This window comes from Passer domesticus, chromosome 32 (genome assembly GCF_036417665.1).
Source record: "Passer domesticus isolate bPasDom1 chromosome 32, bPasDom1.hap1, whole genome shotgun sequence".
In the NCBI taxonomy this organism is placed as follows: Eukaryota; Metazoa; Chordata; class Aves; order Passeriformes; family Passeridae; genus Passer; species Passer domesticus.
The window spans coordinates 2536037-2554220 of record NC_087505.1 but is presented as its reverse complement, the minus strand read 5'-3'; the positions used below and the strand labels follow the sequence as shown (position 1 = coordinate 2554220).

The 18184-nt window shown below is 69.1% G+C and overlaps 2 protein-coding genes across 4 annotated transcripts; both read right to left on the bottom strand.

The window, feature by feature from the left end:
* Window positions 1-255: 255 nt before the first annotated feature.
* Window positions 256-7694, bottom strand: EFNA1 (ephrin A1). Of its 2 annotated transcripts, none has more exons than XM_064401452.1 (5): window positions 7573-7694; window positions 2043-2338; window positions 1880-1945; window positions 1581-1631; window positions 256-1281 (listed from the first exon to the last, which is right to left on the bottom strand). In XM_064401452.1, the coding sequence occupies exons 1-5, from the start codon at window positions 7677-7679 to the stop codon at window positions 1163-1165; spliced, it is 639 nt and encodes a 212-aa protein (XP_064257522.1). In that variant the 5' UTR covers window positions 7680-7694; the 3' UTR covers window positions 256-1162. The 2 variants fall into 2 exon arrangements, with proteins under 2 accessions (XP_064257522.1, XP_064257523.1); XM_064401453.1 differs by lacking the exon at window positions 7573-7694 and adding an exon at window positions 3473-3648 and having other exon boundaries at window positions 266-1281.
* Window positions 7695-7825: 131 nt separating this feature from the next.
* On the bottom strand, window positions 7826-17228 carry EFNA3 (ephrin A3). 2 transcript variants are annotated; one of them, XM_064401450.1, is made up of 5 exons: window positions 17003-17225; window positions 9956-10245; window positions 8929-8994; window positions 8693-8770; window positions 7826-8558 (listed from the first exon to the last, which is right to left on the bottom strand). In XM_064401450.1, the coding sequence occupies exons 1-5, from the start codon at window positions 17113-17115 to the stop codon at window positions 8437-8439; spliced, it is 669 nt and encodes a 222-aa protein (XP_064257520.1). In that variant the 5' UTR covers window positions 17116-17225; the 3' UTR covers window positions 7826-8436. The 2 variants fall into 2 exon arrangements, with proteins under 2 accessions (XP_064257520.1, XP_064257521.1); XM_064401451.1 differs by lacking the exon at window positions 8693-8770 and having other exon boundaries at window positions 17003-17228.
* Between the last annotated feature and the right edge of the window lie 956 nt (window positions 17229-18184).

Below are 18184 nucleotides of genomic sequence, written 5' to 3'. Positions count from 1 at the left end.
CTCATCCCTGTGACCCCTCTCCGTGACCCTCCATCTCTAGGGTCCCCCACATTCGGGTGTCAAGCATCCCTGTGCCCCAAAATCCCACCTCTCCAGGACCCTCGCTCCCTGCAGTTCCCAATTCCAGGGCCCCAAACCTCTGTGATCCCAGCTCCCTGCACCCACAGCGTCTCCCCCTCAGGGGTCCCACATCCCCGGGCTCACCCCGTGGGGGTCCCTGGGGTGCAGCCAGGCTGTGTCCCCTTCCCAGCCCCCTCCTCTCCAGCGGTGGGATTCACCAGACCCACCGCACGGGGTCTGCCACATTCCAGCGGGGTTTGTGCTGCCCCCCACCTGGGAGCTCCCTCCCCTCAGGGCAGGCCTTTGTGTCACCAGATAAAGCCGGGGACAGTGCCAGCCACTGTGGCACTTTGCCACTTAACAGCCCCGTGCAAACACCAGCCAATTAATTAATTAACCAGCCCAACCCCCCACAGGGGCCAGGAGAGCCGTGGCCCAGGGGGGTGGGGGAGGTCTCAGGAGCTCCGCGTGGTTTTGGTTATTTATTCCTGACAATGGTATAAAAAAGTCCCGTATTAGAAAGCTGTACAAAGGGGGTGCTGGGGGTCCCTCCGGCACCCGGCGGAGGGGAGGGATGGGGAAGGGCCAGGGGATGGAGGAAGGACGGGGTAGGGGTGCAGCGCAGTGAGGAGTGGGATGAACTCTGAGCCCCGCTCCCCTGGCTGCGGGGCGGCTCCAGCCTGTCTGTGCTCCCAGGCCACTGACGCTGGGGGGTAAGTGGCCCCTGCAGCCGTGTCACCTGGCCACCCCCACGTCCCCGCCTGCAGGACACATTCCAGTTCCAGCCCACCGCGAGGGTGGTGGGCGAGCTCAGCTGCGGGGCAGGGGTGCCAGCCCCCCGCCCCTCTCCAGTCCGGGGCACCTCAGCCCCTCCAGCTCCAGGCTCCCGCTCGGCCTCTGGCTGCCAGGAGCACCCTGGAAGGGCCAGGGCAGCCTGAAGGCTCCAGCTGCTGCGATGGCTTTGGGCCCTCCAGCCCCATAATACTGACAAATCCTTTCCTGGCCCAGCTGTGCACGGGGCAGGGCACCCGGGGCAGATGTGCGGGGACCACGGGGGCCCCCAATGGCCACAGCCTCGGTGGGTCCGGGCACGAGGGCCGGCTCAGAGCCCCTGCGGCAGCAGGAGGGGCAGGAGGAGGCTGATGAAGGTGAAGGGGCGGCTGCTGCTGCGCATGGCCGAGTTCTGCCCCACGCTCCTCAGCACGTGTGCTGCTGCATCATCTGTAGGGGCAAAGAGAGGAGCCATCAGCAAGCAGCAACCCCAGAAGAGAAACCATACCCCAAACCAGCAGCACATCACCCCTGCAGAGGGCTGCCACCAGATTTGGTAGTTCAGCCACCTCCAGAGCCCCCAGGAGGGGCAGATGAGCCCCAATGCCCCCCACAAACCCATGGGTGGCTGTGTTCAGGCCAGTGCCCCCCACCTGCCTCCCCCCAGGCTCAGCCCGGTGCCCCCAAGAACACCCTGCCACCCCAGAAAGGGAAGCTGGCCCAGCCCCACCCCACAGCCCCCAACACACCTGCCTGGATCCTCCCCTTCTGTGTCGAGGCCGGGGCGGGCGGCGCCGGAGCTGCCGAGCAAACGGGGGGGTCACGGAGGGTAGGGCAGCACCCCAACCTCCCCAAAATCCCAAAATCCCGCCTCACTGTGGGCTGTCTGCCCCCTCCCTGCCCCCACCAACACCTTCCTGGCCAGGCTGCGCGTGCCCACACCCCGGGCTGGCCAGGGGCCACGGCCAGGCCGTGACTCAGCGCGGCCAAGGCCACGCTGGGAAGGAGGGGACGCGGGGGGGGGCCCCGAGGGGGTGGTGATACTCACTGCCTTTGCCTGTCACCGTCACCTTCAGCTTCAGGCAGGCTTCGCCGTGGTGGTGGATGGGTTTGGCTGGGAAGGGAGAGGCAGGTTAGGAAGGGATGGGGGCAGCCCGATGGGGAATCCCTGCAGCAGCTGGGAGCCCCCCCCGCAGCCCCCCAGCACTCACAGATGTAGTAGTAGCTGTGTCCCTCCCTGAACTCCTTGCCCAGCGTGAAGGGAGTGAAGCGCTGGAACTTCTCCGAGAACTTCTCGGGGCCGTGCAGGGCGCTGGGCTTGTCGCATTCCCAGCGGATCTGCTCCTTGGAGCGCGGCTTGCAGGCCTGGTACTCCTCCAGCTCCACCAGGTAGAGCGTGTAGCGCTCCATGGCCCGGGGGTCCACGCTGCCCTCCTCGTAGTGGGGGCAGATAATGTCCAGGTAGTCATTGAGACGAACCTCCACCGTGTAGTCACTCCACAGAAACCTGCGCCAGGAGGGTGGGCAGGGGGGTCAGGTCTGGGTTAGGGGCTTTATTGCACCCCCAAATCCCCCGTACCCAGGGGGGGCCAGCATCCCGGCCACACCAGCGCTGCCTGGGGGCACCCTTGGGTGCACCCTCCCCTGTGCTGCGTCCTGCAGCACCTGGAATAGCTTTGAAAAGGCAGCCCCCCCCTTCACTCCCCCTCCGGGCGGTGAGTGGTGAGCGCACCCCAGTTCCCAGCGCTCCCCAAGAGCCGGGGAGCAGGGAGGGGAGCCGCTGGGACGCGCAGCCTGCCCGCACCCTGCCCGGCCCAGCGCTGCCGGAGCGGGAGGCGTCGCGGCTCTCGCCGTGGGGCAGCCAGCCCGGCTCCGGCTGCGCCCCACACCCCAGCCGGGGGGGGCACGCCGGGGTCCCCACCTCGCCGGCTGTGGTGGCCTCGAGAGGGCACAGCCACCCCAAAAAAACCTGCGGGGGTTGGCACAGAGGACACGGCCCTACACCCGTGGGGGGCACGGCCTGGGCAGGGGGGAGAACCCCCAGAACCTGGGGAGGGAGCGGCTCAGCCCAGGCAAGGAGGGGAAGCCCAAAATCCCCCCAGGGCTGCCCGAGTGTGGGGGCACCCCCACAGCCTGGGAGTGTGGGGGGCTCCCCGAAAGCCAAGGGGGACGCTGCTAGAGCCTGAGAGAGCTCATGCACCTCTAGAAGCAGGGGGAGTCAAGGCCGGGGGGGCGGGGGGGGACCCCCAGAACCTGCTTGAGATGGGGTCACCCCGCAGCCCCGGCGGCCGGTGAGCTGGGGGGGGCCCCGATCCAGGTCTAACCCCCCCCGCACATCCTGCCCCGTGTTTGTCAACACGGTCCCCGGGGCCGGCGCCGGGGCTGGCGCCGCGCCCCCCCCGCGGGAAGGAAGCGGCCCCTTCGCTCGGCCCTGGGAACGGAAAGGCCCCCCCGGGCGCACCTGGAGCGGCCCCGCCGCCCCCCGCACGGCCCCGCACGGCCCCGCCGCCCTCGTCCCGCACAAAGGCCGCCGGGGAGGGGAGCGCGGCGCAGCGGCGCCGCCCGCGCCCTCGGGGCGGCCGGTACCGGGCTCGGTGCGCGTTTTGGGGGGGGGTCCCGGTGGGAGGCGGGGGTCACTCACCGGGGGTTGGAGCTGTTCCAGAACACCGTGTGCCGCTCGGCCGCCGCTGCCCAGCACAGCCCCAGCCCCAGCAGGGCCAGGGGCACCCCCGGCTGCCCCATCGCTCCGCGGGCGCTGCGCTCCACGGGCGGCCCCGCGCCCGCCCCCGCCTTATGTACGGCCCCGCCGCCGCCCCGCCCCCGCCGCCGCCCCGCGCTCGCACAACAACACACGGCACCGGGCGGGGGGGGGACACCGCACGCGCGGCACACCCCCACCGGTATCGGTCAGGGGGGCGGGAGCCTCCCCCACACCGAGAGCAGCACCGGCGGCGACGGGGCACCGGGACCGGCAGCGGGCGGGGGGGGCGCGAACCTTCCCCACCGAGACCGGCGGTACCCGGGACACGAACACACCCCCGCCAGGACCGGGCCGGGACACGAACACACCCCCAGCCCCACCAGCACCGGACCGGGACACGAACACACCCCCGCCCCCGCCAGGACATGAGCGGGGGACACAAACCCCCATCAGGACCGAACCGGGACACGAGCACACCCCCACCCCCTCCAGGACCGGGCCGGGGGACACAAACCCCCGCCCCCCCCACCGGGAAGGGGGCACAGTCCCCACAGAACACCACGCTCCAGGTGCGTCCCAACTTCACACACACACACACACACACCCCATCCCCCCCACGGGACGGGCACAGAGCAGGGCCACCCCCCAAAATGTGACCCACACCGGGCAGGGACTCTGCACATACACTGGGGGCTGTGGGTGCAGGATGGGGGGATATGGGTGCAGGATGGGGGGCTGTGGGTGCAGGATGGGGGGCTGTGGGTGCAGGATGGGGGGATATGGGTGCAGGAGGGAGAGCTGTAGGTGTAGGATAGGAGCTATGGGTGCACACTGGGGTCTGTGGGTGCAGGATGGGGGGCTGTGGGTGCAGGATGAGGGTCTGTGGGTGCAGGATGGGGGGCTGTGGGTGCAGGATAGGCCTGGGGGTGCACACTGGGAGGCTGTAGGTGCAGGATGGGGATCTTTAGGTGCTGAACAGGGGTCTGTAGGAGTAGGATGGGGGTCTGTAGGTGCAGGATGGGGGGCTGCAGGTACACCATGGGGATCTTTAGGTGCAGAACAGGGGTCTGTAGGTATAAAATGGGGGTCTGTAGGTGCAGGACGGGGGTCTGTAGGTGCACCATGGGGGTCTCTAGGTGCACCATGGGGGTCTGTAGGTGCAGAACAGGGGGCTGTAGGTGCAGGACGGGGGTCTGTAGGTGCACCATGGGGGTCTGTAGGTGCAGCACAGGGGCCTGCAGGCGCAGAGCCGGGGTGGGCACAGCGGGCACGCTGCCACTGGCTGGCAGGAGCGCGGTGCCTCGCTGTCGGCTCCCATTTGCTCTGACACGGATCCATCCGTGTCCCGGCCGGCGCGCGACGCTTCGCCGCGTGTTGTGAAGCGATAACTCAGCCGCATTTGCAAAACAACTTTCCTCTTGTTTATTCCATAATGATCCATTGATTGTGGGTAATGTTGCATGCCCTGTGCCGCAGCGGGCGCGGAGAGCTCCCCTGGCACGCGGCAGGGGCTCCGGCAGGCGCCGGCGCGGCAACCTGAGAGCGGCCGGGGCTCCCTCAGCCTGCGAGGCCAGGCCGTGGGGCTGTGCCCCACATCCCCCCACATCCCAGCCTCTCTCGCCACCGCCTCGCTCCCAGGGAGGCTGCTTTGCTCTCATCCTCCCTGCTTGTGGCCAGGCCTGACATCATCCATAATGACAGTGCCAGGCCTCTGCTGCCGGGATGCCGGCGCTGCCGCGGCTTGCACAGGGGAGCACTCCTGGGAACACGGCTGGGATCTCACGTGCAGGCCACGGGGATGGTGCTGGCATCGCCCTGGTACTGCCCCCTCCACGTCAGGGACACGCTGTGCCTGGGGAAACCAAGGCAGGCAGCACTGACGGGGGAGGGCTGGGCAGCCCTGGTGGTTGAGCCTCGTGCTGGGCCTGCCAGGGCCAGAATGAGCCTCCTGGGGCATCATGCTGGATCCATCCTGTGCTGCTGGGATGTGGCACCCAACCACGTTGGCCAAGGGGCTCCCCTGTCTCATGTGCCACGGCCCCAGCCCTGGAGCAGGGCCACCAGGTCACAGGGAAGGGGCTGGGAGTGAGGCCACGCGGGCACACTGAGATCCAGTGCCACCGCCAGAGCCCTGGTGGAGGAGCAGGAGTGGAAAGGCAAGCCCATGTCCCCTGCTGGGGGACAGTCTGAGGCAAAAACTGGGGCTAGAGGTGCCCCATTACCTCCCTTGAGACACAACGTTGGGGCACAAGGTGGGCAGAACCCTGGGTAGGGTGAGTGCCCACCTGCAGTGGCACCAGCAGTGCCAGTGGTGTTGCGCACATGGTGCACACGGTCACGGCCACGGCACCTGGGAGCAGGTGACAATGGGCTGGGTTTGGTGCTGCGATGGAGGGACAAAGGTGAAGCCGTTTCAGGCTGTAAACATCGCTGCTGCTCCGTGTGGGGCAGGGAGGCTTGGCCAGAGGCCGCTGAACTCGTGACAGTGTTTGTGGTTTGCTGGCTGGGGACACCCGGGAGTGCCCCGGCCCCTGGCTGGGCTGACGTCACCCCTGCAAGGCTGGGGGAGGAAGAGGAGCCGTCCAGTTTGTGGCCGGGAGCGAAGGCCGCGGTGACGCAGTGCCAGCTGCGTGCAGCCTGGCAGGTAGGCATGGCAGGTAGGCATGGCCTGATGCCAGCCTGGTGGGGGCAGAGCCGCAGCCCCAGGGCTGTCCAGCTGTGCCAGGACCTCGTGGCTTTGGCCAGAGAGCCCTGACTGGGCAGGGGAGCTGCCCCGAGGTGAGAAGAGCCTCGTGCCACACAGCTGCTCCTGGCACACATCTGGATCTGCTGCCGAGGCCGTGAAACCCCAAAGTACCCAAGGGGCACCCCAACCTCAGCACTGGGGTCCCAGCAGTGGCCCCCCACTTGACTTGGGGCAGCTGGGCTTGGGAATGCCCTCGACCAGCACCCCAGAAGACCCCTGGTGGGTCTGGGCTGTCCTGCTGTGCTCAGCCCTAGGGCACGGGGCACACCTGAGCCAGGTGCCCACCATGCCATGGGTGGTGCCACGCATGCACAAGAAGCGGTGCCAGGGTCGAGGCAAGTGGCAGGAGGGATCCTGCAGGCAGATCTCTCTGTGCCAGGGCAGTGACTCCAGCTCTCACACCCCCCTGGGGCACTGGCCACCCAAGCTGTGCCAGCCTCACCGTGCCACGTGCCACCAGCATGGCACCACACTGGCACAGGTGCTTTGGCCAGTCCCTGGCAATCAGCACCTGGCCGGACACAGCCCTCGGCAGTGGCAGCGGTGCTGCCCCACCCACACCGTGCCCACCCTGCCCTGGGCCAGCAGGCACCTCCGGACCCCGGGAGGGGGTCCATGCCAGGGAGCTCAGCCCATGCCAGGCCTGCCGGAGCGCTGGGGGGGACGTGGCGAGCCCGGCGCCTGCTGGGAGGGCTCCCAGGACCCGTCTGACGGGTTCGTCGGCTCTTCCCGCAGCCGGGCAAGCCCGGGCCGGCGGGACACCCAGCCACCGCCCAGCAGCGCCGGCTGGGTGGGGGAGAGTGGCTGCCCTGCTCCCCGGGGCCGTGAGGACCCCCTTCCCCAGGAATCCGCACCGGGAGCGGGGCCCTCGCAGCCCCTCATCCCTGCGGGGAGAGTTCCTGCCCCCCCTCCCTGGGGGCACCGGGCTCCCTGGGGTCAGAACCCCACGAGGGCTGTGGGGGTCTGGGAGCCCCAGCAACGCCCCCCTTTAGATGCGATCCCACCCCCAGGCACAATCCAGCCCCCAAATCGCCTTGGCTGGAGGCGCTGGGGGGGGGATGAGGGCGTCCCCCTCCCCGCAGGAGCCGCCAGCGTGTGCCAGATCCCCCCAGAGCAGGCAGGAGCCGGCATGCCCGGCACAGCCAGACGCGCCGCAGGGGCGATGCCGGAGTTCCCATGGGGTTGCCAGCGCCCCGTGTCTGCTCGCTCCGTGCGGCTGGCGAGGATGGCAAGGAAGGATTTCCTGCTCCCAAACGCCCCCCAGGGCTGCGTTCGCCCCCCGCGCTGCCCTTACCTTCCAGCGCTCCTGCTGTCCACGCCGCATTCCTGCGGGAAGCACCGCGGCCCTGCCGGCGCTGGGGGTCGGTGGGGAGCAGAGGCGGCGGGGGGAGTGCCCTGCATCCCCCTGGCAGCGGCACCCAGCCTGTTGTGCCTGGCAAGGCGGGTGGCACGGCGGAGGTCAGCCCTCTCCTGAGCGCCTGTCCGAGCCGGAGCCCCCCAGGGACCCCTCCGAGGGCTGGAAGTGCTGCACGCCACCGTGACAGGGATCCCTTTTTTTATCCTTTTATTATTTTTTTTTAATAGACTAAGAGCAGAATATGAAAATCACCAGCCAAAGCACTTTGAAAAAAAGATCGAGAATGTTTTTTTTTGTTTTGTTTTGTTTTGTTCTGTTTTTCCCCAAAAAGTGTCTGTGCGTTTGCATAGGTCGGGTCTTCACGGAAGACGAGGAAAATCCAACACGTTCGACTATGTACAAGCCAGCCCGGGGCCGGCGCCGCTGCCTATGGTACAGTATAGATATATCTCTGTAGTCGCTCTCTGTACAGTATGTATAGATCTATATGGGTATGTACACTCTGCCCGGCCCCGGGGGGCCCCGCTCTCCTCGGGCTCAGCCCCCCAGCCACGGTGGGGCACGGGGGGGCTGCGGGCAGACCCCGCGCTCCCCGGGCTGCTGTCGGCGGAGGGCGCAGCGCTCCGGCCGCATCCCCGGAGCGGCGGATCGGTGATGCCGGCCCCGCGGGGCAGCTCCGCGGGCGGCTCTCCGGGCAGGGCGCGGTGGTCCGGCCGTGCTCCCCTTCTCACGAGGGGCAGCAGCTCGAGGGGGCCGCGCTGGGCAGAGCGGCGCTGGCCGGGCCCCCGCGGGCACCGGGAGCTACGAGGCCAGGAGCGTCATGAGGAAGAGCGCGGCGGCCACGGCCAGGGGCAAGTGTTCCCGCTTGGGGCTGGTGCCGCTGATGCTCTTCTCCAGCTTGGGCATCTCCGGGTTGAAGTTTTCTGTGGGGAAAACGAGAGGATGAGGAGGGCAGCAGGGCGGCCCTGAACCCCCACCCCGTGGCCGGGGCTGCCCCAGGGGCGGCGGCGGGAGCGGGGACACGGCGCTGCGGGGCCGGGGGCTGTGCCTGACTCACCCAGGTCCTCGATCTTCACCTCGGGCCGCAGGGTGAACTGGGGCAGGGTGGGCGCCAGCTTCTCCCCGGAGTGCGACGCTGTGGAGGGAGAGAGGGCACGGGGGTGACGCTCCCTGGATGCCCCGCACCGCAGCTCCCACAGCTCCCCCCTTCCTCAGGAGGGACGGGGCACCCACGGGCCAGCCCCGCCGCCCCGGCTCGCCCACAGCCCCCGGGATGGGCACGGGGGTACTTACTGGAGGCGCAGCAGACAAACACCTTCATCTTCAGGCAGGCCCGGCGGTGGTTGTGTGTCGGCGTGGCTGCAAGGCAAAAGCACGCTGAGAGGGGCTCCGTGGCAGGGATCCCAGCCCCAGGCACCCCGAGGCTTGGTGGGTCTGGACAGAGAGGGGGCTGGTACTGCCCAGGGGTGCGATCAGGGCTGGGGGGATGCAGCAGCACCCCAAATCCTGCACCAGTGCTCTGTAACAGCACCCCAGGCCTGAATATCAGCTCCAGCATCACAACCCAGCACGCGTATCTGGCACCAACACTGCAATCCTGCAGCAGCAGCCCCTAACCCTGATCCTGTGGCAGCATTCTGCATCCTACATCATCATCTCCCAGCACCCCACCATGCCCTGGCACCCCCATCCACACCCCCATCTGCTCCCTGCATCATGTAAAGCCCCCCTCCCGCCATCCCTTTGCTCCTTCACCCCTTCCCCGAGCTCCAGGTTCCCACTCTTAGGGGGGAAACAGCTGCCCAATTTTGGGGGTCCAGGCGAACCAGCCAAGGGGGACACAGAGGGGCCCAGCTGGGGTGGGACCTGAGGGACAAAACTGGGGTGGGACTTAAGGGGACCCCGCTGGGGTGGGACCTGAGGGGACAAAACTGGGGTGGGATCTGAGGGGACCCAGCTGGGATGGGACCTGAGGGGCTCAACTGGGATGGGATCTGAGGGGACAAAACTGGAGTGGGACCTGAGGGGACACAGCTCAGTGAGACCTGAAGGGCTCAACTGGGCTGGGACCTGAGGGGACAAAACTGGGGTGGGACCTGAGGGGAAACAACTGGGGTGGGACCCAAGTAGACCCCGCTGGGGTGGGACCTGAGGAGACACAGCTCAGTGAGACCTGAAGGGCTCAACTGGGATGGAATCTGAGGAGCCCAACTGGGGTGGGACCTGAGGAGACGCAACTCAGTGGGACCTGAGGGGACCTGCTGGGGTGGGACCGGCGGCTTGGGGGCTGTGTGGGGGTCCCCCCCAGCACCCCACGTACAGATGTAGTAGTACTCCTGCCCCGCACGGAACTCGTAGCCCAGTGAGAAGGCGCTGTAGCGCTGGAACTTCTCCGAGAACTTGATGGGGCTGTGGGGCGCGTGCGGCCGGTTGCACTCCCAGCGCTTGAAGCCCTGGCTGGTGTTGCAGGTGCGGTAGCCCTCCGCGTTCACCATGTAGAGCACGTACTGCTCCAGCCGGTGCTCGGGCACCGAGGCGTTGTAGTGAGGGCAGTAGATGTCCAGGTAGTCGTTGACATTCACCTGCACCGTGTAGCCCTCCCGCCGCAGGCTGAAAGGGAAAGAAGGGATGGGGGGTCAGGTGTGGGGAGGGTCTGCACCTCCCCAGGCAGGGGTCTCCAGGGGCTGGACGAGGTCGCAGTGAAGGAACTCTGGGAGCACTGGTGCCCCCTGTGTGAAGCTCCCGACACTGTGGAAGCCCTGCACAGCCAGAGCCTCACGAGTGGAGCAGAATCGCTGTCCTGGGTGGACCTGGGTGGGGGGACAGGCGCTGCTGGGGATGGGTGTCAAGCCACACGCAAAGGTGGGATGGGCAAAAGCATGGGCATACGAGACAGACTCAAAGAGGAGACGATGCACAGACAAACCCAGGAGGGCATCAGGGTCCCACAGGCACCGGGTTATCCACGGGGCAGCCCGTGGGTGTGCGGGGCACCCCGGCATTCCCCGGAATTCCCCGGCATTCCCCATTTGCAGCAGCCTGGAGCCGGCCCACCGCTGCCGCCCACCACGGCCCTGGCACGCGCCGCAGCTCGGAGCCAGGATTTCTCACCCTGCTCCGGCTAATCCCGTTAGTTCGTTAATGCCGCAAAGGGTGGCCCTGGGGGAGCCTCATTTACATTGATTAGGAGCAGCAATCCCCTCAGATCCACTCAGGAGAGGCTCCGCTGGCTCCTAATCCGCGCCCGACGGAAATCCCGGCCTCGGTAATCCTCGCCGCCGCGCTGACCCGCTGCTCCTGCCAATTAATTACCGCCCGCCGCTGGCTCGGCACCGGACCCTGCCCGGCCCGCGCTGGCCCGCATCCCGCGGGACACGGGCAGCAGCATCCCGGCACGCGTGGGACGCTCCGGCACCCCAAACCCCGGAGCGTGAGCCCCCCCGAGCATCACCGGGGTTCCCTTGGGGTGCGGTGCGGGGTCCGCCGCCCCTCCCGCAGCCCAGCGGCTCCCTGGGTCTGCCCGGCAGGGCTGGGCAGGCAGCGGGCAGGGCTGCGCGTGCAGACGCCGCACCCTGCACCATCGCCCCCGGGGCTGTTCGAGGAGCCCCGGCACGCCGCCAGCGCCCGCGGCACCGCAGCCGAGCCCGGAGACGGAACCGGAGCGGGACGCGGTGTCGGGAGGCAAAACGGGGGGATAAGGAGCAGCAGGGGGCTGCGGGGAGCGGCCGATGGCAGAAGTGATCTCTCGTGGGACAGCGAGCGCAGCCCCACGCGGCCCCTCCCTCGCTGCGCTGCCGCTACTCCGCAGCCCATCCCGGCAGCCGCCGGCAACTGCTCCGCCGGGAAGGTGCTGAGGCAGCCACCCTTGCTGAGCGGGCGCCGGGACCTTTCATCTTCCCCCTTTGATGTGGTGGGAAGGGGGGCGGGGGGAGAAAAAGGCTTGTTATTAAAGAAATGGCCCCAAGGAGAAAATTGCAATTAACTCCACGCGGGACGCAGAGCTGGGACGCCGGTGTACCCCAATGCCAGCTGCCCCGCACCGGGGCGGGCACCCGCGGCTGGGGCTGCCCACAGCCGGGCTGAGGCTGTGCCATGGGACAGGGGGGCAGGAGAAGGGTCACAAGTGACACTCTGTCACGGGTTGCTGGGGAGAGGTAACCCCCAGTGGCACCCAGTGCTGAGGCACGGTCCCCCGGGACCCCAGGTTGGGGCTCGTTAAGCCACAGCTCATTAAGAAGCGTGGCTGCTGATAAACAGCCTCACTAACGAGGCACCCAAGTGTCCCCTGGGCTGGGGGACACCAGCACCCACGGCAGGGTGCAGGAGCCCCACTGGTGTGGCAAGGGGCCCATGGCAGTGACTCCCACGGGCACTGCCAGCTGCCACGGCGTGCCAGGAGCCCACAGGCATCACCGTAAGCTGGGAGGGGCTGGGGAATGGCCCCATATGGGGAGAGCCACAGGGCCACCACAGCCAGAGGCACATCAGGTGACCCCAGTGGCGGCTTTGGTCACAACACTGTGTCCCTGCCACGCTTGGCTCCTGCACAGTCACCGCAGAACAGCAACTCCAGATACCCCCAAACCCGGCAGCCCCCTCAGTGCAACAGCCCAAGACCTGCTGACAGCACCATCCAGGGAGCCCGTGGGCCTTGGTTTGGGGTGGAAGGGCAGGAACAGACACTCTGAGGGAGGGACTCTGCCTCTTTTCCCACCAGCACCCATCCCAGTCAGGCACGGGCTGCCTGGTCCCTGCCAACCCTACAACTATCGGGAAACACCAGCAACCCGGGCTGGGCTGGAGCCTCCATATCCCAGACTGGCAGCCATGGCACGGCCGGTGGGGATGGTGGGCTCTGGCAGTGCCCGAAGGGTTAAATGCGGGAGGAGAACGGGCAGCATCACTTCTGCACGACTGCGTTTGTAGAGCAGGGCTTGGCGAGGCACTGGTACCTTCCAGCAGCCTGTCACGCTGGGCAGATGGATGTCCCCTGGCAGCACCGGCCCCGGGCTCGCTGCCCACCGGCCCCGCACCGGAGGGACGCCGGTGGCACCCTGGTGGCACCCCGGTGGCAGCCTGGCTACCTGGCACGCCGCAGGCACCGGTGAGCCGGGCGGCCGCTCCGCTCCCATCTGCTGCCATCCATCCGGGCTGCGTGCCGCACGCTGGCTCCCACCCTGCCGGGGAACGCCTGGTGCACTGCAGCACGCCCTGGCAGCGGGGGCACGGCGGGACAGACCCCCGGCGGGACCCCCACACTGCACAGACCCATCCCCGTGGTGCTGCAGGGGCCGGGAGGGCAGCGCGGCCAGAGCTGGGCTCAGCACCCCGCACTGGTGGTGGCAGCGGTGAGGGGCAGAGCGGCGTGCTGTGTCCTCGATGTGGTGCCCCCCAGCACTGGGCAGCCCCCAGCACAGCCAGGCTCTTTGTTCGGCTCCAGCAGCTTCGTCCTTTTGGCGCATCCGGGGCCCATCCATCACCCGGGGAACAAAAAAGTGCCATTGATTTACGAGTCCCCTTCCCGTCACCCCGCGAGAGGCAAAGGCGCACCGACCACTGCGGCCGCTCCACCGCCCCGGACGGACGGACGGACGGACAGACAGACCGCCTGTCCTCCCCGCGGGGGAGATGGGGGGCTCAGCGTGCCAGCCCTCCCCACGCAGCCAGCGCTGCACAGTCACGGCGCCCAGACGGCCGCGCACACGCGCGCTGGCTCGGCAGACAGCGCCCGCGACGCAGCCCACGCACACGGGTGGCACCGAGCCACGGGCGGCCCCCCCGGCCCCGCCGCACAGCCGCAAGGCGCGGGCGCCACCGGCACACCGTGTCCCCGGGGCCACCTCCCCGCCCGGGGAACCGGGGAGGCGAGGGCTGAGCCCCCCGCGGGGGGAGCGCGGTGCCAGCGGGACAGGCAGAGCGCTCCCCGAGCGCCCCCGGAGTGCAGCAGCGCCCCACAGGTGCCCCCCCGTCGCTACCGACGGCCACACAATCCCCGTAATCCCGGCTAAAGCCGGCGCCTTCCCGCGTTGCTAACAAGATCAATGAGGTTTCTAATTGGGTTTTAATTAAACCATCAATCTGCGACCGGTGACTCAATTACCAGCCCGGGCAGGAGCAGGTGGCCCCGGCCCTGTTGCACCCCGACACGGCGGCCGCTTCTCCCACGGGAACGCCGGCCGTGCTGCCGGGCCCGGAGCCGCCCAGCGCCGTGACTCACGGGGCACGGCTCGCTCTGCCCGTGGGCTCCTGCCGGGGCAGCCGTGCATGCCTGGGTGGTTGGGCTTCCTGGGTGCCCAGTCTGGAGGGTGGAGGCACGGGGTGGGGGCTGGCCGAGCCCCCCAGCCCGCCTAGGGGTGGCAAAGGGGGTGATGTTGGTGCTGTGCCCGCATCCAGCTCCACAAGTGGGCACGGAGCTGTCCCTGCTTGGGCACAGCTGCCCAGCACCTCCTGCTGGATGCCCCCAGACCGGGGGTCCCTCCTGCTGTGGGGGACCCCTCCTCAGCCCTGCAGGTGCCCGTGGGTAGGGGGATCTGGCCAGGCACTGCCCTGGTGTTGGGGTTTGGCTGCTGCAGAGGGGCCTGGGCACCCCCAGACCTGCTCTGCAGGGATGTGGCTCCTCTCCTGTGTGAGACACTGCCCAGCTCTGCACAGGGGCTTTCCAGAGCTCACTCCAGCCCTCTCCAGGGCCCACTCCAACCCTCTCCAGAGCCCACTCCAGCCCTGCTGCCTGCAGCACAGTCTGGGCCAGATAAAAGCCACCTTGAAGAGGTGAGCGTGGTGGCAGTGCCAGTGCTGGGGGGAGCTGCACGAGCTGTGTGCCTGCACAAAATGCCACAACCTCCCTGCACACGGGTGGGCTGTGACCCCCACCCCACAGCCAGGCACCCTGTGTCCCCCTGTGTCACAGCACCCCCCGCTCTGCCCCCTCCATGGCACCCAGTGCCCTCAGTACGAGCATCCTGAGGTCCCAAATCAGTCAGTGGTACACCCCATCCTGCTTTTGGGGTGCTTCTTGGGGTGCAGCAGTGTCAGGAGCTCTGGCCACATCTGTGTCCACGAACAGGGACAAATTGCTGTCCCCATCTTGGCACGTGGGACACGCAGCAGGGACAGAGCCTCCGGCATGCCAGGGCCCAGCTTGTCTGGGGACCCTCCAGGAGCCCCTGACCCCGCTCAGTGGGTCACCCCAGGGTCACAGGCCCCACAAAAGCTGGTGCTGGGTGGACGTGGCTGTCCTGCACCTTTGTCCTGTGTCACCATGCCTGTTCCTGGCAGGACTGGGGAGTGGAGAAGAGGGATGAGTCAAGGGTCATCCCACACCCCCAGGGCTTGCTGGCTGCCACCAGTGGAGGTGATGGGACAGACGGATGGAATGCACAGCTGGACCAACAACCAGGCCGAGCAGGAGCAGGGTTTGAGGATCCCGCCTTCACACCTCCCCTGGGCTTGGCCAACACACTCAAACCCATGGCATGAGGGGAGCTCTGCCTGCCTGGGGACCCTTCCCGGCCTCCTGGCACCCCCAGCCATTCCTGGCATGGCCAAAGGGGCTGGTGGAGCTTCCCAAGGCACCACTGGGCTGCTTCCTGGGCTGCCCCTCATCCTGTCATCCCACTGAGGGCATCAACAGGGGTACCCAGGGTAGCGTGGCAGGAGCCACAATAAATTTGTGGCCAAGGAGTGGCCACAGCCAGCAACCCCCTCCTCCCCGGAGAGCCCCGCAGGGCCGCGCTGAGCTTGTTTATGGCTCCACTTGCAGCAGGGTTGCTGGGATTTGCAGGCTGCGGCCCAGGGAGCCTAATTCCCCCCATAATTTATCTAATCCAGACACTTTGCCGCGCGGCTATAATTGCGTCCGAGCTGCCGCACTGCCTAACAATAAATATCAGCCCCGGAGTCCCTGGGACACGGCTCTGCCGCAGCCGCCCCCACCGCGCCGCCCATGCCCTGAGCCGGACGCTGGCGGCCGCGCCAGACACGCCTGCGCAGGGGGTGCTGGCAGCTGGCTGCGACACCCCCGGCTTGGCACGGCCCTGGCACTGCCACCCCCTCCGCCCTGTCCCTCGAGAGGCGCCAGGGCAGCGGCAGGTCACGGTGGTGATGGGGAGACGAGGGCGAGGTGGCACACCTGCCAGCGTGGTGGCGATGTCACGCTGTGGGGACGAGGCTGGGGGTGCAGGGGGGTCCGGGCAGGGCAGGGGGGTGCGGGGGGGGAGGCTGAGCGTGGCGGCACCTCGGCATTGTGCTGCGCCTCGGCACGTCACACACACGCACGATTTATGGGGCCCGAGCTTCCGCCTGGCGACACAATCTCAATGGCAGGGGAGGGGGCTGCAGGGGCTGCTCCCACCCTGCACAAAGGGGGGTGGGATGGGGGCAGAGCCCAGGAGAGCCCCTGCACCGACGGGCGCCAGAGGATGCTCCGGCTGCGTGCATGTCCCCGCCACACCCCTGGGCACTCGCACCAGCGAGGGACGGGGAGGTGGGCGATGGCAGCAGGCGCAGATCCCCGTGGAGGGGGTCCCCACGGACACACCACAGCCCCCATTTCCCGGGAGGGTCCGGCCCAGACCGTCCCCATCCACATCCATTCCCAGCTGTGGGTGCTCCGGGAGGGCAGAGGCGCAGGGTGTGAGGGAGGGGCTGAGCGGCCAAGGCCACCGACCCCCGAGTGCTGCGCTGCCGGCGGCCGCTCCCACCCTCCGCTCTCAGCCCCCGCTGTCCCCGCAGCCCCCGCTGCCGCCCCGGGGGTGCCACCGCTGCCGGCCAAAGACGGTGGGGGGCGGCAGGCACCTGTCGGGCCCCCCCGCCTCCGCCGCGCCGCCGGTGCCGCTCCCGCACCCAGACATGCGGGGGGCGCGACTGGCGGGGGGAGCGGGACCCCTGCCCGCCCCGGCGCACCGGGAGATGGATGCCTGGGGGAGCCAGGCTCTCCCCGCTGCCCCCGGTGGGTGTAGCGCTGGCGGGGGCTCTTCCCCCGGTGCTCACGACCCCGTCGCGCCCGCACCGGGAGCCGCCGAGCCCCGCCCGGCAGCGCGGCCACGGGGACACGAACCGGCCGGGCGGCCGCCCCCCTCCCGCCGCAGCCAGCCCCGATCTCACGGGCAGGGCGAGGGGCACCGGGGGCACCGGCAGCCGGGGAGCGGCGGCCCCGCCCGCACGAGGGCGCCGCGAGGAGACCGGCACCGGGGGTCCCGCAGTCCCGGTGCCGCCCGCCGCCCCCAGCGCATCCTTCAGCGCGATCCCCGCCGCGTCCTTCCCGGCGGCGCCCCCAACCCCGCGCGGCCCCGGGGACACCCCCCCACCCCCTCCACCCCCCCCCCCCCCGCCTCCCGGTGCGGGTCCCGGCGCCCCCGCCCGCACTCACTGCGGGTTGGAGCTGTTCCAGTGCACGGCGTGCCGGTTGCCCAGGGCCCCCGGCGGCCCCCGGCCCGGTAGCAGCAGCAGCAGCGGGAGCAGGGGCAGGAGCCCAGCCGCCATCCTGCCGCCGCCCGAGCCCGCCGCGATGCCGGGGAATGGAGGGAGAACCGAGCCCGAGCCGCCCGCGCCCCGCGGCCCCGGCGCCCAGCTCCGCCCCGCGCGCGCCCGCCGCCGCCGCGCCCCCGCGCGCGCTCCCGCCGCCGCCCCGGGCCCGCCCCGGCACCGGCTCGGCACCGGCAGCGGGCTCGGGGCTGCGGGTCCCCGCGGGTGCAGGCACCGCGGCCGGGTCCCAGGAGGACCAGGTGCCACCGGAGTCTCGCCAGGACCCCCACGGGCGGGGGGTGTCCCTGTGTGAGGCCCTGCTGCCGTCGGGGTCTCACTGGGACCCCCGGGGGGCACCCACACGTTGGTGCACCCACGCCTGTCCCTGCGGGGTCGGGTGCCACTGGGTCACCCGCAGCTGGGGACATCAGAGCCAGGAGCCACCACGACTGGGGTGGCTGTGGCTGGGAGCTCTGGCCTTGGGGCAGCAGCCCTGGGGGTCTGCGCTGCTGGGGGAGCCCTGGGTGGGGGCTCAGGGCTCCTGAGGTGCTGCTGCCAGTGCCATGGGGGTCACACGTGCTCACAGAGGGGTTTGGCCACCCTGGAGGCACAGGGTGGGAGGGAGTGTGCCCATGTACCAGGACAGCCTGGCTACCGAGGAGCACAGACAGTGCCAGGCTCTGCCCCCTGCCCAGGAGCCAGCACTTGGCCAAGTGCCCACCCGCATGGCCAGGCCCTCGTTCTTCCCACACCCCCAGGGCTCGTGGGGTGCAGTTCCTGGGGGAGCCCCGGGGGCTGTGGGGACTGAGCTGAGTGCCAGCTCCCACTGCCCGTCCTCGGTGAGATCCCTTAGCAACTGCCGTGCAGCGCCGCCCGGCAGAGCCCAGTGCCAGGCGATCGGCGCCCTGGCACACGTGTGCACGCACGGGCACGCTCGCACCGGCGTGGGCACGCACAGCTCAGCGGGCATGCACAGCTCAGCAGGCACGCACAGCTTCCTGGGCACACGGAGCTCAGCAGGCACATGCAGCGCAGTGGGCACACGCAGCTCATTGGGCACATACAGCTCAGCGGGCACGCACAGCTC